The sequence below is a fragment of the Polypterus senegalus genome, chromosome 4 (assembly GCF_016835505.1).
Source record: "Polypterus senegalus isolate Bchr_013 chromosome 4, ASM1683550v1, whole genome shotgun sequence".
In the NCBI taxonomy this organism is placed as follows: domain Eukaryota; kingdom Metazoa; phylum Chordata; class Cladistia; order Polypteriformes; family Polypteridae; genus Polypterus; species Polypterus senegalus.
Window position 1 is genome coordinate 227989957 of NC_053157.1, and position 26177 is coordinate 228016133.

General features: G+C 38.5%; 1 protein-coding gene across 1 annotated transcript in view; it reads right to left on the minus strand.

Moving 5' to 3' along the window:
• Window positions 1-9148: 9148 nt before the first annotated feature.
• LOC120528873 (low affinity immunoglobulin epsilon Fc receptor-like) overlaps window positions 9149-26177 on the minus strand; it is a 30085-nt gene continuing 13056 nt past the window's right edge. Inside the window, exons 3-7 of the mRNA XM_039752949.1 lie at window positions 23871-23981; window positions 22508-22753; window positions 14525-14676; window positions 14269-14396; window positions 9149-10314 (exon numbers count right to left, since the gene is read on the minus strand). Of these exons, the coding sequence (XP_039608883.1) occupies window positions 10092-10314; window positions 14269-14396; window positions 14525-14676; window positions 22508-22753; window positions 23871-23981 (860 nt within the window). The 3' untranslated portion in view covers window positions 9149-10091. The remainder of the gene's footprint in view (window positions 10315-14268; window positions 14397-14524; window positions 14677-22507; window positions 22754-23870; window positions 23982-26177) is intronic.

Sequence of the window (26177 nt, forward strand, 5' to 3'; positions counted from 1 at the left end):
AATAGTTATACACAAAGAAAAATAAAATAAAGTTAGATAAGGAAAAGAATGAATAAATAGTGAACCAAAAATACATAAGATAGATAATAAAGAAAACCAGAGTGATGATAAGGTCATTTGACTAGGGTAGACAGAATTTATATATCTGATAGATCTGGCCCATTAAAACACATTTATCACCACAGAGCAACTTGTTTCTGAGTGCCAATGCACATAATTCAAATACCTTGAATCGAAAACAGCTGGTTCTCTTTGCCCCATCCCCTGCTGTCACACCAGGTTTAGATACCTCTGAAGTGTGCACCTTGAAGCTTCGCTAGGGTATCAAGGTTCCACTACTCCTGTTTTCCATCTAGCAAATATCTACAAATATGTCTTTCTCAACCTTGAAAAAGACAATTCAACGATGAAAATAGGAAGTTTTAACAAAATCCGTGTGTGTGCTCTGTAACAAGTCTGTTGCTGCCACGGAAGAATACAATTTGAGAAGGCACCTCAATACAAAGCACCCAAACTTTGTCACAAACTTTCCAGCAGGCTTAGATGTTCATAGACATACATTTCAATGTATAGTAATGAGCTATGAAAGCAGATGAGCTATCCTGGTTCAGTCATGTTCTAAGCAAGAAAAGGCTACATCAGCCTTCCTCTGCGTAGGATGGATTTTCAGAAAAAAAGAAAAAAAAAAAACATTCACTGACTCAGAGACTTAAAGAATGCATGTTAGGTACTATAGAGGAGGTAGTGATGACAAAGTAAAGAAGAGCCTAACTTCATCCATTCAGAAAATACCAATGTCCAATAGCACAACCATAAGAAGAGTTGTAATACTAGCAAGTGATGTTTTCGAAACCCTTTTAGAGAGATTAATAAAGGCCGATGTAATGTCACTACCTGTTGACAAATCCACCAATGGCGGTGACATTGCACAACTATGTATGTACATGAAATTTTTCGATGAGGAGTGCTTCTGCAAGGATTTGGTCAGTCTAATTCCACTGGAGGGACAGACAACAGTGGAAATCATTTTTCATATTTTTTTTTTAATTAAAACTAGATTTGCAACAAGCAAACCTGCTAGTAACAGATGGCATCCCTTCCGCATGTCTGAACTTGTACCGCAAATTACATTTTTACATTGCCTGATACATTAAAGCATTTTGTGTGCAAAACTCAGAGATGAGCTTAAAAACACAATGGAAAGTATTATGTTGATGATTAAGTTCATCAGAGCAACTTGGAGCCTACAACAACACTTGTTTCACAAATTCCTATCTGATATGTCAGCCAAGCACAATGATTTACTTGTGAATAATGATGTTAGGTGGCTAAGTAAGGGCATTGCACTTAACACTAGAATCCCTGAAGCTTACAAAAAAACTCATAATCCCAGGCCACCTAAAATTCATTCACACCTCTCCATTAGCGTCTTTTGTTTTGCAAATGTGTTGATCAGCACAAGCAGCAAGCAGCCTGCTATCCCATATTATATTGGATAAATAATATGTAATTATTTGGAACATATGACCTTCGCACCCTTCGGACAATTGCATTCTAAATTTAACCTTCCAGCAACACATTTCTTTCACTACTTTCAAATTAGAAACTTTGTTAAACAAAACCTGCCCAATTTTCCTCACATCCCACCTACTTCTGTTCCAGAAAAATGTTGATCAGTCTCAAGGACTCAGAAAGCATTTCTGTAATATATAAAAACATTTTACAGTCCCTCCCTTTCAAAGATCCAAGAGTACAGTGGGAAAAGGATCTCTTAATCAACAACTCAGAAAAGGAGTGGAAGGTAGCAACTTAAAATTACTGTACATATCGAGCAAATCTGTCTCGCTTAAATTTGTCCAAATTGTTTCCCTGGCAAGATCCAACCTGCGAACATTGCAATCAAGTTCTAGCCTCACTTGGCCACAAGTTTTGGGCCTGCACCAAATTAACATCATTTTGGACCAAAATCTTTAAATGCCTATCAGACAGCCTTGGTGTCACAATCCCTCCTAACCCACTAACAGCTGTGTTTGGGGTACTTCCAGATGGGCTTAAAGTAAAGAAGGACAAACAAACTGTAATTGCTTTTACTTCACTATTGGCGCTGTCACACACACGCACTTAGGAGGCAGTCAACAAGTCCGGAGGTGAGTGGAATATCGTGAGACAAGGGGTCGATCCACGGTAGTAACGCCTCTTTCTCTCTTTCTTCAGACAAAAAGAAGAGACATAAAATACCTTCAATACTTCTGGGTTCCCAAGATGTTGACCAATCATCATATCCTCCTCTGACAACGTCTTTTTATCTCAAATGCTTTCTTCCTGGTAAACTCTGGTATGGCTGGTTCCATTAACAGAAGAAACTCAGGCATACAGAGGAAAGCAGAAACTGGCAGTGACAGTGTACAGTTGAGAATACTGGCAGATAAGGGTGTTTCAGGAGGGAAGTTATTAATTTGCTCAATTCAGTGTATTTATATTAACATCCTTTTTATTATGAGGATGAGGACAGTCTCATGGCTTATTTTCTTATAGCTGTATAATAATGTTTATGTTTCATAATTCCTGCTTCAAGCACATTTCCCTCAGGAATTATTATCACATATAAGTAAGAACTTCACTGTACTCTATACATATTACAATAAGGACCGTATAAAATTGTAAAAGTCTGTCTGCTTACCTATATGCTGAGAATACTTGAGCAGGCTAATAAAGAGTGCGTCAGATCATGGAGGGCCGGGGAAGGTTACACCCAATACAAAGTAGGTCTTGGCTACAGGCTGAAAGAGCAAGAAAAAAGGTATCCCATTGGCTGGTGAGACAGCAAGATGTCTGCCTTGAAGAGCGGGCCACTAAAGGTGACTGATGGCCCAGAGATGCAGGAACATCAGGGGCCAACAGAAGGAGCTCTAGTGTGAAATTCTAAGTAGAGTCGTTTAACTGGCCCTTACAGGAGAATTAACTCTGTGGCTTCACTGGAGGAGACACCAGCACAAGATTTCCATAAACTTACTAGGCTTGGAGCTGGAAGGTCAGTGAACTCAAGTGGCAGAAATAAGAGAAAGTTGATATAGAGAAAGAAACTGAGAAAGGAGGCAGTAATGTTACTATGCAGAGTTGAGCAAGAAGAAGAGACACCCCACTTGTGACACTTAGGCAGTCATATCAAAAGAAGTTGAGCGTTTATTATTTTAAATTTGCTTATTTGTTACTCAGATTTCTTACTTTGTTGACTGCTCCTCTGATTATATTTTTTAAATCAGTTCTCCATTTTGTATATCTTGGACAGTTATAAGGTTTAAAGAATTGGTAGCTATATTTGTTAAAATCTGAATTGCAAAATATGAATTTGAAAAGAGGGCAGCATGGTGGCACAGTGGTAGCGCTGCTGCCTCACACTTAGGACACCCAGGTTCGCTTCCCTGCCTGCGATTGGTTTCTGCCTTGTGCCCTGTGTTGGCTGGGATTGGCTCCAGCAGACCCCCGTGACCCTGTGTTTGGATTCAGCGGGTTGGAAAATGGATGGATGGATGGATGGAATCTGAAAAGAGGTGAAAAGGAATTGATAACAACAAGCCAAAGGTCATGGAGAATTTGGTACTGAAAAACAGAACCACAGAACAGCAACCAACTTCTCAAATACAAGGGTCCAACTAACTGCAGTGGTCTACATTCGTGTGTATGTGTGTGCCTCATTACTTACAATATTCCTGTTAATCATTTAGCTTCAGTAACCTTGTGTGACTGAATTCCTGAAATAATAACAGCAATTTTACCTTTTTATTTTCTCTCAGCATCAATGCTTTTGTTCACTTTTTTTACTCTTTACCTGTGTTTTCATAGTGATTGGACATATTTTTATAACATAGGAGTAAAAATGGGGACCTGCAACCCTGAACGTTTAAAATGTACATACTGGAGGAAATTAGGGGCATGATTTTAGAAAGAAACAATGTGGGCTATACCTTTTCAGCAGCTGGTTTTGCCACTATTCATTGCAAACATTTTAACGAGAATCGTGTCTAGCTCTGTGAGACTAGGTCTAAGCTAGCATGATCCCTAAAAGAGTTCAACCAGCAAAGCAGGTGCTTGATCATAGCTTTAATGCTATTTTCATTTTTTTGGTCCTATCTGTAGCATTTGACAGGTGCTGCATTAAATTGGTTTATTTCTTATCTGTTGTATAGAACATTTTCTGTGGTTTCATTTTAATATTGACAAAAATTTGGTTCAGTTGTTAAAAGTAGTTGTTTACCAGTTGTTTTGTCTTGGTAGAGTAATATATATATTGCTCTACATTCCCCTATTGTATTATTAATATGTAGGCTTAGAATGCCTAATCTCACAGAGTTACCACTGTTTATAAGATATTATTTTATATAACTTATCCCACCTTCCCTTCTATATATATAACCTCAGGCAATTAGATGTAGTAAAAAGACAAGCAGGAGTTAAATTACACATAAAATAATGTATTACTGATAATATTCATAAATAATAACAAAATACAAAGTACATTTGAACATTGGCAACCATACAACCTGATAAAATGGTGATGTGTAATTCAGGTGGCACACAGACTTGCAGTTACTTAAAATGTCTCTAGTTAAGGCATCATTGGTGTTCAGCTTTCAGCCACATATCTGTTCAATATGGCTGCTGAGCTGTGCTCTTCGTTGTGTTGTCTTCATCATCACAGGTTAGAAAGAGAGATGCTTCTTCATCATATGTTGGTCAGAGAGAGAGAATGTGGTTGAGCAAGCAAATTTATAGGTTTTCTGTCCAAACCCTCCAGCCAATCGAGACAGCCATATCTCAGACCAATGGGTGGATTAGATCATCTTATCTCCTGCCCCAAAACCATATGTTAAACATCCTGGCTTCCTTGCAGGGGGTTCAAAGACTTTAGCAGAGAAATACTCATCAAAATGGTTTAAGACACATCCCCCCAAATCCTGTCATAAAATTACAAAGAAACAGTCGTAAAAGGGTGGCGGGGGGGATGGTAGTTGGGGGTTGGAAATAAAAACACGAATACCTCTAAATTACATTGGTTTGCCTAAATTATAAATAAAGACATAGTTATATGCAAAATCTCACATCACACTCACATCGCTCTTTTTCTAGAAATAAATCAATTTGATCATATTAGGGTCTAGAAATAATCATTCATACATTCATTTTATCATGATTGGACTATTGTAACTGTTTATTTCTTGTTCACTCTCAGTCACTACATGGTCATTTACTAATTGTCCAGAATACAGCTGCTTATTTTTTGACTGCCTTTAAAAAGTGTGAGCACATTACTCCAGTTATTGGCTTCCATTCATGGGTTTCATGTTCAGTATAGAATTAATTATAAAATATTAGTAATTGATTTTAGACCTTTAAATGGGGCGACCCCAACATTTATTTCAGATCTTTTCTGTTCATTTTCAGCTCCCAGTGCTCTCAACAAATCAAATCCACATGGTTGTGGAATAGTTTACCAGTTGTTGTTAGGTGTACTTCCTCCATTTCTGTTCTTAAATCTAGATTTAAAACGTATCTGTACACTCAAGCCTTTTTAGACTGTTTAAATTTTCTTGGCAATCTTCTTCTTCTTCTTCTTCTTTTTATTATTATTATTATTTGTATGTATGATGTTGGTGAATGAAATCTGTGTTAAAACATGCTTTATATATCAATTGTAATTACTTACTTACTGTATATATATATGTGGGCGTTCTGAACGTACAACATTCTGGAATGGCCATCTCAGTCCCCAGACCTGAATATAATTGAAAATCTGTGGTGTGAGTTAAAGAGAGCTGTCGATGCTCGGAAGCCATCACACCTGAATGAACTAGAGATGTTTTGTAAAGAGGAATGGTCCAAAATACCTTCAACCACAATCCAGACTCTCATTGGAACCTACAGGAAGCATTTAGAGGCTGTAATTTCTGCAAAAGGCGGATCTACTAAATATTGATTTCATTTCTTTTTTGTGGTGCACAAATTTATGCACCTGCCTGATTTTGTTTGAACAATTATTGCACACTTTCTGTAAATCCAATAAACTTCATTTCACTTCTCAAATATCACTGTGTGGGTCTCCTATATGATATATTTAACTGACATTTTTTATTGTAACAACCAACGATTTATACAGGAAAATAATGACTAGTAACAAGGTTGCCCAAACTTTTGCATCCCACTGTATATATATATATATATATATATATATATATATATATATATATATATATATATATATATATATATATATATATATATATATATCAAATATCAAATGGGAAGAAGACTGTTTTATAGAAAGCTGGTTTCTATTTATCATATTCAAGTCTGATTGAAAGGTTCAAGCTTCAGTGTTCTCTCAGTTGATCCACAAGAGACTAAAGAGGTGGACACAGCACTGAAGCCTACAGGACACCATTTAGGATGTTGCAACTCTGCTGATCATTGCTTTTTGCCTGTGGATTTCCTGAATTCTTCACTTGCTGGGGAATAATGATCCATTTCTCATATAGTGCACTGAAGATAAAAATTAAGCCAAATCGCATATGATTTAGCTTTAAAAGGCACAGATCTAAGGAACTTCACTTCATTTTCATAAAACAGCCTTTTTAATCACACATATTTTCAGGCAGTCCCCAATCTTCTGAAATTGTATTTGTTTATCAGTTACTTTTGTTTTCAGTGTAACCATTGTGGACACTAGAGGGCACTGCAACACCTCAAACACAGAACATAAGCACAGTCACACAATCAAAAGTCTTTAATAAAAGTGGTTTATTAAATCCACTACTTTATATAGGTTTTAATCCTCCATAAACAGACTTCTCTCCATAATAAATCCTCTGTCTCACCTCCAGGCAAGCTTTGTCAACCCCCTCCTGACTCAGCTCGCCTGAATGAGGCCGGGTGGCGACGTTTGTCTCAGGACCTGAGAGTACTTCTGGTGTCAAATGGCTACAGCTTGGCAGCACTTTTGAGTCAGGTGGAACCTCATTCGTGGTGTTCTTCTTACTTAAAGCTCCCTCTTGTGGCACCCACACACCCCGACAGGGTTGTTCTCCATGACTACATTCCTAAGGTGCCCTGCAGAAGTATGAATCTGCCTGAGAGAAGCTGCCACATAGTGTATTGGGGAAATAAAAAGTAGTCCTTCCCTTTCTTTTACTGGAAGAGCACAGAGTGGCAAAGCTTTGGCAGAGCTCTGAAATCTGGCTAGTCCCAAAAAATAAATGATTATCACCCAGTGGCCCTTAAATTAGTCTTAGCAAAATGTCTGTTTGAGAAGCTGGTTCTTTCTCACCCTAATTTATGGTTCGGCTTCTCTTTGGATTTACTGCATTTTAAATAAAGACACAACCATTCAATGGAGGATGCGGACATTAATGTTCTTCATGCCATTTATAGACATTTGGAGAAACCACAAAGTAGAGCACTGGGGCCCCTGTTTTGATAGCAACACAGAAACATACACAGGCGTCAGAAATAAAATGGGCCCCAAAAAGTCCCATCATGCAAATTAATGAGTTCTCTCCACACACAAATTCACTACTAAACTGAAAGAAACTTGCCCCCATGATTACCTAGGAACTGCTGTTTCCTGTTTTATGATTCATGCAGAAGATGATTCATATACTCTAATTACCATGGACCTTTGACTCCCATTTCTGTCTCCGGTGCATGTTTAGGATTGCGATCACAAAGATTTTCATCCTATTTGGCAAAATGACAGTCATCTTACCAGCACAAGCACAACACATCTCTAAAGGCTCAACAAAATGTCTATATGTGATGAGTCAGGTGATTTTTTTTCTTCACTAGAAATCTTTATTTAAATACCGTACTAAATGGCAAACAGGTGTATATGGAATTAATGAATGAAAACGGTTCCAGACAGAAAGTAAATACTTTTGTTCTTCAGTCAGTGGCACAAATTTCATTAAAAGTGAAATGTAATTTCTTTCTCACACTTTTCTGTGAAGCAAAACATTGAGTTTCACTGCAAATTCACTCTTCACCAATGCTCACTGTCTCTAATTCCATTTTGTTGGCATAGTAAGCCCTTTTCACCCTTTGTTCTATAGCCTGATAGTTACTGCCAAATGTGTTTTTCTTCTGTTTCATGTTTTTTAACAAAGAAGTGCCCTTTTCGTTTCTATCTTTACAAGGTACTTTTTATAATTGTTATTATATAACCACTATCAAGAAACAGACACAGGTGCAAATGACAACAGATTCTAAAATCAAGTCAAATTCATTTAAAGGCTAAAAAAAAAACACATTTTTCTTTTATTATTAAGTTCATAAATGTTTAAACAGTGGAATAACATTGTGCTTAATTGAAAGAGGTAAATTATAAACAGGAATTGGTGGGAAAGCCAGTCTTCGGCCACTGCTACCCACGAGGACCCTGATTCAGCCTACAGATGGAAGTTAAATGACCATCTCTTCGTTCACCAGTATTGCTTCTTGTGTCTGCTACCCTATATTACTATGTGAGCAGGTGTCTGGGTAGGCTGCATTGAATGTCACAGGTTTAGAAGTCTGTTTGAAAATGGTGGGTTATAAGGTGTAAGTAACAGGAAACATCTTCTATAAACTCCTGATACCATCTAGGACCAACTGCTGGCCCACATACGGGTCCAGCTGAATCATACAGGGTTATAATGGGTGAAGAGTCATATGACAAGTAGGAGATGTTATACTGCTAGACTGCCCTGTAGAATTAAAATGTTTGAGAGTGAAAGAGGCTCCGTGAGAAATTACTGAGATTACGCTTTATTTTATTGTTGTTATCATTACCTATGGCTTTCACTTAACAGGAAAGATGCTAAGTTATCTCCTGGGTTTTTTTCTAATGGGGCATAGGAAGAAATGTCAAAACCACCTATACAGCAGTAACATCTTACCTGTAAAACCACTCGCTTAACCCACTATAGCTGGTTGCTTGCTGACTGGGGCTGTCTTTACTTTCAAAACTTTACTTCAAACCAGTTTACCACCAGTTGATAAAAGTGTCCCCTGTGTCCTTGTGGGACCACAGGAAAAAAGGGAATGAACAATCCAACCTCCAGACCCGCAATAGCAATTAGACAGAAATTCTGGTTTTTGCTCACAAACTATATTTATTTACATCAAAACCAATAACAGTAAATACAAAGTGATATATAGAATCATACAACTTGGGTGGGTTAAGTGTTTAGATTAGATTATACAGCCCCATTAGAAACAGTAAGGTACTGGGCAGCATTACCAGGTGGCTAATTTTCTTAGTTGCAGATTATGATTTCAGAGGAATATGTCATTTTTTTTTTAAAGGATAGCAAATCAAAGCACCCACCGGCAACCAAACCCACCGCCCAATAAGTGCATAAAACAACAAGACATGCTAGCTCACTTAGTAACAGACTATCATCTCTGCTAGCACTGGTATCTTACAGTTTCTCAATATGCATTTAAGGTATTGTAAAATCAAAATGAAGAAAATGTTGCAAAACATCTTTATCGCTCAAGCTCATCCCAAAAGCAGCTAAAGGTTAGTTCCCTGGAAAAATAACATTACTCAAAAATAACTTGACTACGCAAAACACTCTGAATTTCCAACTCTTCTAGCGTACACTGCACTACCGTTCATCTAGACCAGACTAAAGGCCTATCACCTGACATCTAAAAGTTTAAAGCATTCCCTATACACGGTTTGTCTGTCACTGAGAATTAGTTAATTCAGTCCAGACTACAACACCTCAGTCATCACTACACTTGCCATTTACAGACTCTATGCTGACAACAAATGTTCCACCTTTTATACACCCAAGTTACATGAATGAGGAATCTTTGCGGTCACCTCACTTCACTCACATGATGATAATCACTTTCTAGTCAGATGACCGGTGGTTGATGCACATTTTTTAGGGTTGTTATAGTACAATTTAAATGAATAACTATAAAAGAATAAAAAGAATCCAATTCAAGATTAGAAATTTTGATTTAGCAAGAAAGCTGAATGAAGTAAACACTGTCATTTGTGAATTCAGAGATTTGCTGTGACTGCAGTAAGGGCATGTTTGTCATGCCTAGACTCCACTCTGGGTCTCACTGACAGGTGAGGTAAGGACAAGAGCTGCTGGGGCTTCACAGATTCTTTTGTATTTCTGTTGACAGGCCGCATCATACCAACCTTGATAGCCCCCAATTTTACAAATGTACACACAATCTTCTCCTATGACACTACTGTCATCTACCCAGTTATCAGGCTCTCTCCTCCCATCTGTCCTTATACCCCAGAGTTCATCCCACCTGTAAGAAAACAGATGTTGAAACTTTATTCACCTGTGATGGGCATAGTAGATTGCTTACTCACATATCAAAATGCAATACTTTAGCTATTGTCTAACAAAACGAACTTGGTGAAATGAATAGTCACCTCTAGTTTGCCAGAACTCTCACATTTTTATGCTCTAAAAACTGTAGTGTAATTGATTTCAAAGTTTTAATTTAATATTCTTAATTTTCTTAACAGAAGACAGAAGTCAAGGTTAATCATTATTTATGGTATTTAACAGGTGACATATTGCATGTTGATTAGCACATGCAAGTAAGAAGTTCACTATGCTGTATACACAGGACAATAATGATCTTACAAACCTATAAACCTATGTGGTTAGAGATGCTACGAAATGGTGCTAGAACACAATCTACTAACAAGTTTGTGAAAAAAATACATTCTAATGATGTCTACATTTTCTACCTATCTATTATTTCTGGTTCTACTGCAGGAACACAGTGATATTAGGAAATTAGAGCAATCATTTTAATTTGTAGGCCTTTAAGCCAACAAGCTCATCCATCCTATTTGCCTAGATTCTCCAAAATAACTTCGTCAAAATCTGAGTTTCCCTAAAGTCCCATTCCCTACTACACTACTTTGCATGAACAAAAACTTTCAAACATGTGTCTGAATCTACCTTTAACAAGTTTCCAACTGTGTCCCTGTGTTCCTGTTGAAGAATTTATTTTCAATTAACAGCTTCGATCCACTATACTAATTGCCTTTATAATTTTAAATACTTAATCATATCAACTCTTAACTTCTGTTTGCTTAAATTGAAAAAAGTTCTTTCAGTCTATCCTTATAGCACATACCTCTTACTCCCAGAATCAGCCTAGTCATTCCTCACTGGACTGTTTCAAGTGCTACTGTGTATTACTGCATACAGTATTCACTGGCACATTATAACGTATGTGTAACCACCATTGGGCGGCACGGTGGCGCAGTGGTAGTGCTGTTGCCTCACAGTAAGGAGACCTGGGTTTGCGTCCCAGGTCCTCCCTGCTTGGAGTTTGTATGTTCTCCCCATGTCTGCGTGGGTTTCCTCTGGGTGCTCTGGTTTCTTCCCATAGTCCAAAGACATGCAGGTTAGGTGCATTGGCGATCTTAAATTTTGCCTAGTGTGTGTGCCCTGTGGTGGGCTGGCGCCCTGCCCAGGGTTTGTTTCCTGCCTTGCACTTTGTGTTAGCGGGGATTGGCTCCAGCAGACCCCTGTGACCCTGTAGTTAGAATATAGCGGGTTGGATAATGGATGGATGTAACCACCATTGACTTGTACATTCTTATATAAAACCCGATATCCTTTTAGCTTTCTTGATCATTTTTACACACTGCCTGGATGTTGATAGAGATGAGTCCACTGTTCCAGGACTTCAATTTTGTATTCAAATTTATAATGGTGCATGGAATGGCCAAACTATTCCAACTACCATAGCTACTTTAGCATCATTAGAAGACATCGCAAATTGAACAATTAGAAAAGAGCGTGTATTTACAGATGATGGTGACTGGCTTCTAAGTCGATTTCAATTTCCAAGAACTGGCACAGGCTTTACAAAGGCAGACTTTGAGGAATTGTGCTCTACCTGCTCCTTTGCAAGTTCTGTTCATTCTCAGGTTTTTAGCAACAGGAGCTTATCAACATGAACTTGGTGACCAATCTGGTATTTCACAAAAATCACTGAGTCAAGCCATGCCAGCTGTATAGAATGATATTATTCGCTTGTCATCCAGATAGATAATATTCCCTTACACTGTGGTTGAACTGGGAAATATCAAATTGCAATTTGCAGCAATGCTCGGTTTTCCAAATTTAACTGGAGCATCAACAGCAAACAGGGTGCCATTGCAACGATGCTGGACAAGTTACATCAACCAGGAATGAATTGCCAAAAGAATGAGCTGGCATTGGATCATCTACAGTACAGCAGGGGAGTGTATAAAAATGGCAACTCCATACAGCTGCAGGCACTTTTTCCAACTAGTGAAGCAAAGGCAAATGATCCTTCTAAGGCAGTGAGTCACTTCAAACAGCCATGTAAAGAGATGAGAATCAATCCATTGTGGCGCTCAGTGTAGACGCCACATTATAAAGGAGCCTTCAGAGAATGAATTTGCTTATGTAAATAGAAAGCATTTCCATTCTATTAATGTGATGCCCCATAATCCACAGAAAGTGTGTCACAATGTGCAAGCATGTAGCGTGCTGCATATATAATGTGGCATACAATTGTGGTTTGCATATAGCTGAAGAGATGTGGTAGGAAGAACCTGATTCTTACCCACCAAATAATCAGCCAAATTGGACAGTGTTACAACTTTGATTGAATGTAATTGGCAGTTTGTAAAAACAGTTAATCAGATGCATCATTTATTTTTTTAAACAATTCATTTAATTTCTGGTCAATTTCACATAGTACAGACCTTATATTCCTTCATTCATTGACCAAACCACTTACAGCATCGACTACTGCATTTTGTGACTCCATCGGTACACAGCCAGGTGGTCACCCAGCTGTTTCCAAAACAGATGTGTGTGTGCAGTCAGTTCCCAAAGATGTGCTGGGTACAGTCTCGTCATCGGTACAGGGGTCAACTTTTGTTGTTGACTTTATCTGTTATCTGACCACTTTTTCTTTTTTTTTATTTCAGACACTGTGTGACTTTCTGAAATTAAACTTTTGAGCATCCCTGCCATGCTGTTTCACTCCATATTTTCCTTTTCTTGTTTATGCCACTGCTTAACCCAACAAATTGAATGTTTTTCCTTGCCTCCACTTTTCATTTGCTGAAATTCTTCATTTTTCCATGTGCCATTTAATACTGAACGGAAGGTGCTATTTATATTGATTTGCATATTCAAATGTGTGAAATTCCGGGAGGAGGCAGGGTGGGACTGTAAGTGTGTGCATGTGCATTAAATTTCACATTCATGGGATTTATAAAGGGATTGTGCATGGAATTTGGCGTAGCCACAATTTTATGCAGTTGAATTTTTTTTTGTCTGTACGCCATGTTTTAGTGTGAATTCTACGTATGCTGTCATACATGAGGCCTCAGGATATTTAGAATTTTTATTGTTTTTTTTTTCCAACTACTTTTATTAGATTTGCCAGTGTAGCAATAATATCCCACTAGTGCTAGGGGCTCATTTACTCTGCTGTTGTGATATCTGCTGCAAATGAAAAATCAATTGCTCCAGCAATAATTTGGTGTACAAGTGACAAGCATTTACTGTGCCCCCACATTTCTTCATAAAAATGTCTGTAATATAAAGACTATGGAAATCCTGTCAAAATCATTCATTTCAGTATTGATTCACAACACCAAATTAAATCTTTCTTCTGAGACTGTTAAGAACACACATGACTTACTGATTTTCTCTGGCTTGTTGTTCCCATAAAAGTTCAGGCCAGTTAAAAACAACTGTGGTTTCCAGTGAGGGACTAGAAAATTCCTACCAGCACTAAAAGAAGGCTTCTCACTCACACATCTGTCACTTCCGTGCCTTCAGTTTCCAGTTACAGCAGAGAAAGACCAGCAGCTCTATTCACCACAGACTTAAGCCAATGGCCTGCTGGGACAGCATTGTGCAGCTCTGATATATCATATTGTCTCTACAGTTTCAATGACACCTGAAAGTTCTTCTGTTTAGGAAACTTTAATTATTTAAATTAAATGAGAAGAAATTTGCTACACATGGATTTAACTTTCAAACAGCCATTCATTACAGCTGGAGAAATTCAACAAGTCTGATGACTACACTGCCACTCATGTCCTAACACTTTCCTTCTGACTTTCTTGAAATTTAATAATGACTTTAGTTTTGCTTGTTTGATAGTACAAGACATTTTTATCAGCTTTTTTTGACCATCAGACTTAATGAACAGCTGCTGAACTGTGAGTGAAGTTTGGTTTCATACCCTTCATGTTGGGCAACAGGTGTGCCATCCACCCAAATAAATTGACCTTCTGTCACCTGATCAGTCAGTCCAATCCAGTAAGACTTATCTGCTTCTTCTTTGTTAGACATAGTCTTTAATAAGAATTCCTGAACAAAAAGAAAACTTATATTAGTAAATTCCCTGTAGTTGGTAAGGCACCAGATATCTAAACTCTGAAGCTGAAAGCACAATTTTTGTCAGTTTTCTTTACCATTGTAATGCATGAAGAACCTACCTGCTCCTCCTTACTCCTTATAATCACTAGACGCCCCCCAAAACTGTTGCACATATCACGACTGGAACTCCAATTCATTGTATCAGCTGAGAAGAAGTAACATTTTAAATTGAACAGCAGCCAGCCCTCTGGACATACGGTGCACCTCTTACCTGCATTATAAAACATGAAAAGTTGACAAATATGAATAGAGACCTCATAACTTCATGATCTTATAATTCATTTCATTTATATGGTTTCATAACAAAACCCTAGGACTGGTCACGGCTGTGATAAGAGGATGAGTTGGCCCCATTAGAGCTTTCTGTTAACCAGTCATTGTCTAAAGCTTCTAATAAGGAATTCTCATGGTGCTCCACCAAGAAACAACATAAAATGTCCTCAGTGTATCCTAAGTCTGCCCAATGGTCTCCATCAAGTTGTCTAAGCTAAAAATCACCTCAGACTAAGGTGAAAATATGGGAATCACCACTATACCCACTTATGTTCTACTGGCTCCTATCAGAGAAGATATTTTTTATTTAATCCAGGCTACACAGAGATACAAAATAGTGAGAGAACACAAATTAGGTCAGCCATTTTGATCACTACTCGCAATCTGTGACAATAAAGAAAGCTGAGAGAATGATTAGCTGGTAAATCTAGCACTTCATTTAAAAAAATAATTTTCTTTATTCCACAGGTGTCAGAACAATATCCACATAGCTTCCCCTCAGCAGAGCTCCCGCTAGTGCTGTAAGTTTTTGGTCAATCATCAGATCCCCTCTAAACTCAGTTATGCAAATGAAACTACTAAATCAGACTTGATGTTTTTTTGGAAGAAATAAGTGGATAGGACTGGCGAGCTTTGTTGGGCTGAATGGCCTGTTCTCGTCTAGAGTGTTCTAATGTTCTGACTAAAGGTCATAAAACTCTCCACTTAGAAATAATGCTGCCTCCTCAACTGTATTGAGCAAACAATCCAGAAGGTAATCATGATCTTTGATTTAGCATGGATAATTCTTGACACTTGGCTACAGATCGCTCTAGCTAGCATCAAAAGTCACAGTCTGATAAATTCCCAGTTCTCAAATTGAATACTTTTCAATCTTAGCCTAACAATCATGAACAGGAAACTCAACAAGCAAAGTTGACAGTACAGACACCATTCCAGTGATAGAACTCACAGCCCACCAGAAGACGTAACTTGCAAAGACGCATTAGATGAAAAATCTAAACTCAGTAAAACATGACTTGGTAACTGTAGCTTGAGAGAGTGGAGTGACAGGATGCAATGTTAATGGGGCACCAGACAAGAAACATGACAAAAATCAGTTTATGTATTAGCCAGCTCTCAGATAACCAAGTACAGGTAACAGCAAAAGATTCAGAGGAAGCAGATATAGGGACTTTTAAAGACTGTACAGAAAGTAGAGGCTGGGCACAGTGGGCCAAGAAAAGAAACATAGTCATGGTCACTGTTGCCTCTTTTAGGATATCCAGAAGAGGGATGTTATGCTAAGGGATAATACAGGGACTGATTAGATCTTGCAAAGAGCCTTTTAGAGATGACACATGTCTTGTTAAAATGATTAATGTTCCTTTTTTTCTGGAGCAAAATAAAAGTCTAGTCCATCATTATTTTTCCTTGCTTCCTAAACTATTCTGGTTTTACTTTCACCTTTGTTTGATTGTTTCAGTCTTTCTGAGGCTTTGTTTCTAGCAATGATCCTCAAATGAGTGTCTCCTTATAATTCCAAAAGCTAAACTTAAAAGAAGTGGTGAGAGCTGCCTTCTGCTGTTATGCACCCAAAATCTGGAATAGCCTGCCAATAGGAATTCGCCAGGCCAATACAGTAGAGCACTTTAAAACACTGCTGAAAACACATTACTTTAACATGGCCTTTTATAACTTCACTTTAACTTAATACTGATACTCTGTATGTTCAATTCTTCATAATAATTATTCACAGTGGCTCCAAAATCCATACTGACCCCTACTCTCTTCTGTTTCTTTTCCGGTTTCTTTGGTGGCGCCTGCGCCACCACCACCTACTCAAAGCATCATGATGCACCAACATTGATGGACTGAAAGCCAGAAGTCTACGTGACCATCATCATCAGGTCCTTCCATGAAAACCCTAAATACAATGAGGACTGTTTGACTTATGTTAGGTAGATTGCCCAGAGGGACTGGGCGCTTCTTGGTCTGGAACCCCTACAGATTTTATTTTTTCTCCAGCCTTTGGAGTTTTTTTTTTTTTCTGTCCACCCTGGCCATCGGACCTTACTCTTATTCTGTGTTAATTAATGTTGACTTATGTTTATCTTTTATTGTGTCTTCTATTTTTCTATTCATTTTGTAAAGCACTTTGAGCTACATTTTTTGTATGATAATGTGCTATATAAATAAATGTTGATTGATTGATTGATTGATTGATGAAGCCATTTTGTTCTCATTTGCTAGGATATGATTGTGTCATTGTCAGCTGCACAGTCCCAGAAGTGGCATCATGTCACATCATCACCACATATGCTTTAAGACAGCAGTGCATCTTAGTTAGCATCTAGGATGGTGGATAAACATGATCGCTAGTGTTCTTTGGTTTTTCTTTTAAACTTTTTCTATATTTTTGACTATGAGGTTTGTTTAATTTTTTGCTTTTCATTATGGGAAATGTGTTTATCATATGAGAATAAAAATCAATTGACTGATGTTATTCAATTATTTTTTGTTAGTTTTGCTTATGGCAATCCCTGCAATTAATTAAATAATTTGGTAAGACTCCCACATTATTTTCCTGACCTTTCTCTGTCAGAGGAGTTTCTGGCCATTAGATTTGCAGCAAAGTAACTGAAGCACACTCATTTTAAGAAACAGAGCAATACAATCTCTCTCTATACATATAAAATGACTAAACGTCTGATGTCTGTGCCTGAGTGGAATGTCATCCGAGGTCCAGAAGAGAACTGGAATGCCTGATGAACAAAGACAACAAGACAATACAAAGAAAGAGGGACGTAAAGATTAGCATATAAGGTAAACAAAGGTTCCTAAATACTTGATGTGACGGACTTACCATTGTACTATTGTGCCCATTTTAATAAATGGGTGTTTCACTATGCTAGTTTATTAATATCAAGAAATACAGAATTATGATAACTGTGTATATTTGGACACTGAAAACAGAACACAAGACAATCATGTAATGCAGAAGAAGCTGGCTGATTACTGGCTATTTAGTTTTCTAATTTTCACGGCACAGATCAACGGTTTTATGATGCTAAGACTTTAAGAATGGCATCCAGTGCTGTGTGGAGTTGTGTTTTGTTGTTCTAAGTTCAAGTATAGGATTCTTCTTGCATTGGTGTACACTCTTGGATTTGCAACATGATCCTTTGTCCATTGTGTGAGGTGATGCTGACTTCTTCAGTTTGTTGTTAGGTTCTTTGCTCTGTTCTCTGTGTTTATAATGAGGAAAAACATTAATCTTGCTAGCACTAGTCCTTTTTTGAAGTAATGCTGCTTCTCGGCCTATTCAAACTGATCCCAGTCACTAGCACAAAGCTTGGCTTTGAGGAGTGGATCTTAGAAATAGTTCTGGGAGTCCAGCTTCCAAGGCACCATGGAAAGTTAGTGTCCAGGCTTATACAAGTTTTTGAGCTTTCGCACTTCAGACATTGGTTGTCTTTTGATCCATATAGACCAGACCATCAACTTTCAGCACCCCAAAAAATTGTGGAGTGTCAGCTTTTTGCTCTCCAAAGAGACAGAAGAGAGGAGTACAGTCAGTTTTGCAGGAAAGTCTAACCTCAAGTGATTTGATCAAAGTCCCTTTCAATTGTAGGTCCAGTGCTTTTAGGTGTGATATCTCATCCATTATATGCACAGAAAGTTCAGCATGTGGTTACTAAAATGAATGTTCCTTTGGCCACATTTTCATTTGAAGAAATCTCTACATGTTGTTTTTCCCTTTACAGGTTTTGTTTATGTGGTAAGTTTGCTTTTTCTATTATTTTTTAATTTTCTAGTTGTGTTTTGGTACAAAATTCTTTTTTAAAGCCCTTTTCTTATACGTGGTGCCATTTAAGGATGCAAACATTTGTAACTAGGGACATCCTCCATGAAGTTGTGTCATGTGACGTCACCAGCTGGATGCTATTTAAGTTGCCGTCACACTAGAAAACACGATCCAAGGTTGTGGATGAAATAAAACTAGTCTAATAAAGTTTATGTTGTGAAAATGTTTTGGGCTAAAACTTCTTGCTTTAAATTATTAGGATTCTGATTTTGAAAGAGTTGTTAGATATTTTGATCAATGATAGTTTAACTTCTTGGTTTTGACTTTTTGCTTTGCTTTTATCTCCTGGTTGGTCCTCTCCTTATTGTTTTCATCTGCCTTTTTCCACTTGCGGTGGAACATGACATTTGTAACTTTGTTCTTCCGCTTTGTGACCTCATGTCAGTTATTTTAACCATTTCTGATGATTCATAACAGAGTACATGTATATTAATCCAGAATAAAATTATTTCTGTATTCAGTTTAAATGTCAAACAGAGAATGAAGCTTGTTTCTTTCCACATGTCAGGGCTAACCTTTAATTAAAATGTCAGGCAAGACATTGAACCTGAGTCTCCAGCCATGTGAGGTATCGTTCCTGACATCTGTGCTACAATTCAACGCTGAATAAAAACACCACTGGGGCAACAAGCAGCAGCACTTCAGTCAAGAAGTCACTTTCACTGAAAGCCATGCAGTAGGTAGTGTTTGTCTGTAAAACTATATTGTATTCAGCAACTTTCCAGTCTGCTTATTTTCATTTACAAAGCACAAGGCAAATGCTCTTTCCAAATAGAAGAGATCAGTCAGTACAATTACATGAAATTGGAAAAGGTATGGTTACCTTAACTTTAAGTGTATTACCTAGTATGTTTATATCACAAAACGTCTTGTTGATTGCAACTAATATTTGTATCCATTTCATATTCTAGTAATTTAATTAATTTATAGTCTCACTATCACATACTGGACTTGGTCTGCACATCCGGCTTGTCTGTTCCTAACACTTTTAGCACTAGTTTGACCACTCTTACCATTAAAGCAGAACTTTTTCTTCAAAGCTTCTTGCTATATTTAAGTGTGAACATTACGTGTTTTTTTTTAGATACTGAAAATATTCGTCCCTCTTGTGTTGCTGCTTCTATTCCGGTTCTTTCTCTGTCACCGTCTAACATGTGCATAAGACATGCTTGTTATTCATTATTTCTCACCTTCTGATAAAATGGCTCCTTTAAAACACTGAGAAGTCTCCTTCAAACCAACAGCTATGCGGTTCACCACTACACTATGAACTTTAAAGCAGTTGGTTAAAACCTTGACAGAGTGTGGCTTAAGACTATCTGCACTTTGGAACACGTGGGCATGCTTTCTGTGAACATCAAAGGGCTTACAGAGATGCACTAACTACACACACCCAAGAATGTGCTTTATAGAAGAGCACAGTAATGGAGAGTGAACAAGATATCATGAGGAATTGGTTTTCGGTGGTCAATAAGCTACTTAATAATTAATAGAGTTATTAAGTGAAACATTCCATTACCTTTTCTGTGATAAAACCTATATAATTTAACTAATACTACTTTACTAACCCCTTATATTCCTCTGTCTTCACTCTCTATTCTGAGCATTTTCAAAGTTTCACTCATTCACCTTAATCTGCTTTGTAAAGTGAGGCCTGCCAACCATAGTGCATTCATAAAATTCTACCTTTATATCAAAGTCTTGGCTCTTATGACAATAATAAATTATTCCCTTGATATTAGCTGAGTGCCAGCTGATTTCACCTTTGCTTCTATAACCCCCAAGAAAATGCACTTGACCCAATAAGGTTAAAGGGGGAAATGGTCGGAGGCACTGTAGCCACCCTGCTCTGCACATCACTACTGCTCTGACTGTTTTGATAGTGAGAGAAGGGAAATCAGACATAATCAAAAAAGAACCACGGTATCAAGACCAAAATAAACAAGCCCATCTATTGTCATGCCAAAGTGAGTATTCAATAAATCAAAGTCAAGAAACAAGAAAAATCACAAAGAGTAGTCAAACATATGCTGTGATGGATGGCCGGCAGCTCAACCCAGCCAGGATGCCCTAAGAATGAAAAGACGGGGGAAGGCAACTACTTTTGGACTCTGCCATCCCCCAAGACGCTAGATGGCAGCTCTATTGGAGTCTTCTCACGGGGCATCCTGGGACTTGGAGTTCGCTATCTCAGCCCCGTTGGGTGTCACCAGGGATTCTATAGAAGGACAATGCTTGCTGGGAGGTGTGGAGGAGAAAAAATAGAGAGAGAGAATGGTGCTTATTTGCTGATTTATTGTGGCTGTGGTGCTTTGGGCACTGTTTATATAAGAAGAAGAATAAAAAAACTACTTCTTGGTGTTTGTAGCCTGTGTCCTGTGTGTCTGGTTGTTGATTTAAAAGGGGCAACAGCGACCCCTAGCATCTTACAATGCACATTGCACATTGAAGTCCCCATGAGGTCGGCTTATGTCATAGCAGATAAATTGCAAAATGGAGATGCACATAAAATAAAATGACATCATGTTTGAAAATACCAAAATAAATTAAAAATAAAATTCCAAGTTATAGGTACTGACTTTAAATTAAGTGAATAACCTGTTTTAGGAAATATACAGAATCAAAGAAAGAGTTCAAATTATAACAAAATTTGTAATAACTACATTTATGCTTTCATCACTTACTCATTGACTTCTCTAGCTCTGTTTGCAGGTTACCCTTAAGATCTGCTATTTCAGCCCATGGCTGGTTCAAAACTCTACTTCAGGAATTCACACTCAGAAATAGTAGCGAAGAACATAATGCCTGGTCTGTTCCACCTTCACTGGCTCTCTGTGTCTCATAGGATCAAATCAAAGATTCTTCTGCTAACCCACAGGGCTATAAGTGGGTTGTATCTGAGTAACCATCTGCAGCACTACAGTCCTGTTTACACCTTCTTGCCCACTGATGCTGGTAGTCTTGTTGTACTCCACAACTAATCTGTGCTCTACTGGTGACAAAGCCTTTAGTTCTCTTTTGCCCACACTCTTAAAGTTATTCAATCTGCCGACTCTATTCATTTTTAGGCACCTTACAGCACTTCTGCTCAGGAAAGCATTGAACTTACAATGACAGTCTGGCCATCTCTCTCATTAATCCCCACAAGTGGTCATGATAATACATGCTATTCCAAAAAACACTATTTGTTTATGGTCTTTATCATTTTGTATTTTTATTTGTATTTATTGTTTCTTATTCTAATTCTGTTTTTGTGTATTTGTCATGGTGGCACGGTGGCACAGTGGGTAGCGCTGCTGCCTCGCAGTTAGGACACCCGGGTTCGCTTCCCAGCTCCTCCCTGCATGGAGTTTGCATGTTCTCCCTGTGGCTGCGTGGGTTTCCTTCAGGTGCTCCAGTTTCCTCCCACAGTCCAAAGACGTGCAGGTTAGGTGCACTGGCAATTCTAAATTGTCCCTAGTGTGTGCGCACACCCTGTGGTGGGCTGGCGCCCTGCCCGGGGTTTGTTTCCTGCCTTGCGTCCTGGGATTGGCTCCAGCAGACCCCCATGACCCTGTAGTTAGGATATAGTGGGTTGGATAATTGTTGGATGGATGTATTTGTCATTTATTTGATGGTTAATATTTGGTATTATTTTGTAGGCCAGGTTATTTATTTGATCTTTTTTCCGTGCTTTTATTTATTTTGTACCTTTCTGAATATCTGTGAAGGAAGTTCAGCATTAAAAAAGGTGGTATATTAAACATGTATTAGTATTATTATTACTTTTGTGACACATTCCTTTTGATTTTCTTTCAATGAGAGGTGATGAACACCTCTTAAACTTCAGCAAAGAAAAATAACCCACAGCAAGGTGAGAAGTTTCAGAGTGGGAAAAACAGCTGTTTTAAAGATGTCCTCCACTCAGACATATTTCACTTACCCTGTGTCAACGTGTTGCTTCCAGGACAGAATCTGTTCAATATGGCATTTATTTTAGTCATCTCATTCAGGTTCTTGCTCATTTCTTTATACTGGTACTGAATTTCTGATAGGTTTCCCTGCAGGTAATCGTTTTCTTCCGACATGGATAATAATTCTTTTTTAAAATGATCTAGTTGTTCATGAAATGCAGCATATTTTCCATTCAGTTCCTCAATGTGTCCTTCTTCCTTCAAGTCAGTGACATCTGTGGAAAACAACAACACACATATTACATTCAGACATTTGTTATTTCTCTTTTCTTTAAGGTTTCTTTGAGGTGTTTGTTTTAGCGGTGGACTAAATCCATTTTCTCTATATTTTCCCATCCATTTCATTTTCTTTGTCTCTCTCCATATTCCTGCGTCCAAAAATTCTGTTATTAGATTTCATACATTTACAGTTTGCAACATGTAGAAATATTTTTTATGTAATTTTGTTTGGCAGATATCTGTTAACCACTAGCCAGTGTTCCTTTCTTTTAATCTCTTTTACACAGCACATCCTCTCATTCCTGGTTTGGTCTGCTAGCTTGTTTTTTTTTTTTTTTTGTTTCCACCCCTTTATTCTTTTGCTCTACACCATCACATATAGAACTCAATTCCACAAGTATTTTATACACTTTCATGTTTATATCAAATATTTTTAATCCCTCATTTATGCAATGCCTATCAAAAGTATTCACCCAAACTGAAGTTTTCACATTTCATTGTTATAAAATATTGAATCACAGTACCAATCACGGCCGCAAGTTAACAAGTCGGAAGAAGAAAGAAGTCTGAGGCTACAGCATGAAGCTGAAAGAAAGCAACTCCATTGCCAAAGTGAAACTGCCGAGGAACGACAAACGAAAAAGAAACTCGCTTAGCTGCTGATAGATGAGGGGGGCGAGTATGTCCGCAAAATGAAACCGCTGACTCTGCATTTCAATTTGTTTACTGACTCGCACTTCTTTCTTCTTCCGACTCATTAACTTGGGGCCACCTTGCCGTCCGGCACATCTGGGCCGGTCAGACAGACACACACACTTCCACGCTAAGACATTTATACTGTATATAAGATGATCAAAGGTTTGTAAGATGTAGCAGCTCCATGTTAAATCAAAGAATAGAAGTCTACTTTCTCCATAAATATGGAAAGGCTACATGATCACATCCAAAGCCTCAAAAAACTGTTTTGCAGAATACACATTTTAGTAATTGACTAAACATAAACTTCCAACTCTGATTATGTAAGATGCGACAAAATCAAAAACCTGAGTCATTTTTGGACAGATTAAAACTCCATTCAAGAAATACAGACTAGTCTTAATGGAAGATACTTACAGTAAATGGTCAGAAAGGTGATGGTGTCAAATAACAAAATATACAGGAGAAGCAGAAACAACTTCACCAAAAAGGCTTTTCTCTTCTCATTCTCTTGAGGCACTGCAGCTGCTTGGGAAATACAACATTTACAAGTAAAAACATAAAAGAAGCAAAGAAGGTTTTCTCTTCTGATTTCAGAAGACGTTGCTTGCACACCGCTTGGTCTACATACTGATTAGTACGTTCAGGTCTGGTGTGGTGTGGCGCTCACTCAGTAATCGGACACTGGAGTCACAGCTGAAAATGTCTGACACAGCTGGCACATCTGTGGAGAGGATGCACTGGCTAATTTACTGCAGCTGAAGTCCAGTGAAGGCTCGATTCTTTTTGAGTGGCACAATTGTCAGCACTTCTACCTCGTAGCTGCAGAGTCCCAGGTTTAAAACCAGCCCAAGTAACTATTTACATGGACTTTGCATATCAATCCGCTGCCTGCTTTGGTTTGGTTTCTTCCCTTTGACTCTAACCTATGTAAGTGAATTTGAAAATGAATCAGCTGAAATGTTGTACCTAAATTACTAAAGTAACAAAGTGTAGTTTAATTCAAAGTCACCTCTGTACACTGATGTCAGACATTTTATGCTTAAATAATATATTTTCACATTTTAATAAATTCTGCAAATTCTGCATTTATTAATGATCTTCTTTGTAAGATGATGACCACTACTGGACCCAATCCCCATCACACTTCTTAAATCCTGCCTTCATGCCATACTTCTGACTTCTGAAACTGGCATTGTGCCCGCCACTTTTAAAATTGCTCCTGTAACCTCAGTGTTAAAAAAGTCTGGCCTTGATGCTGACAGTCTTAACAATTTTCAACCTATTTCTCACTTACCTTTTGTATCAAAAGCTCTTTTCAGTGTGCTGTGGCCTTCAAACTCACCAATTACTTAACTTCTAATAATTTAATGTAGCCCTTTCAGTCTGGTTTTTAAAGCACAGCTCTGCTTTGGGTAACCAATGATTTGCTTACGGCAGCAGACTCTGGACAAACCAGCATATTAATTCTGTTAGATCTCTATGCAGTATTAGGCTCAGTCAGACATGACATTCTACTGTCCAGAATGGAGAACATGCTGGGTATCTCCGGCACTGCCATCCAGTGGTTTAAGTCCTATCTGACTGATAGGCAAGAGTTTGTTAGTCTTGGCAACAGCAGTGTTGGCCACACAAGGATTTCCTTAGGGTTTTCTTGTGTATCTCTATGCTTCCCCTTGACCATATCATTCATAGCTATGGACTGGGTTATCATTTTTATGCAGGTAATACTCAGCTTTATTTCTATGTTAAAAGTGAAAATTCATCAGAACCTTCTCTGAGAGAAAATAAAAAATCTAAAATATTGGTTTCGCATTATCATTCTGGGGTTTTGACTGTTGCTTGATGTCAGGGAAAAATTAATGTAAATGATTTTGGAACATGGCTGAAACATAACAAAATGTGGGAAATGTGAAAGTCTCTGAATACTTACTGAAGACACTGCAAGTATGTAAAAGTAATTGTGATAATAGTAATGCAATGGATGACAATAATACACCTTTTGGTTATTTTAAGTATGCTTTCTCCATCTGTGTTTTTTGGATTTAGATGAAGGTTCGGAGAACTCAGGTAGTTTGACTCTGGCTAGTCTTTCTGAACGTTATCCATCTTCTTAGTTGAGGTGGAGTGTGACCATCATACCTTCAATAGGTCAGTTCTTAAAGAAGTCAGACCTTTTTATTTTGGTTTGGAAATGCAGGAATTTAACTTTTAGATAATAGACAAACTCACAGTTAGATAATCTAGATAGTGTGGCCCCGGCCGGGACGCCCAGGAGGACCAGAGGAGAGCTTGTGCCTCCTCCAGACCGAGAGGGGGCGTCCATCCTGGTTATACTGGAGGCCTCGGGTAGAGGGCTTGGAAGCCCAGCCCTGTAGGGACCCGTGGCCCGATGCCGGTATATCCCGTGTGGTCCCTGGCCAGAGCTGGAGCCTGGCCAGGACGCCCAGGAGGACCAGAGGAGGGCTTGTGCCTCCTCCAGACCGAGAGGGGGCGTCCATCCTGGTTATACCGGAGGCCTCGGGTAGAGTGCTTGGAAGCCCAGCCCTGTAGGGACCTGTGGCCACCGCCAGGCGGCGCCCCAGTGCCTGATTATCCCAGGAGCCCGGCACTTCCACCACACCAGGAAGTGCCGGGGAGAAGACGACAGGGGACACCCGGACAGCTTCCGGGTGCGCAGCCGGCACTTCAGCCACACGGGGGTGTGTCCGCGGGAGATTGCCG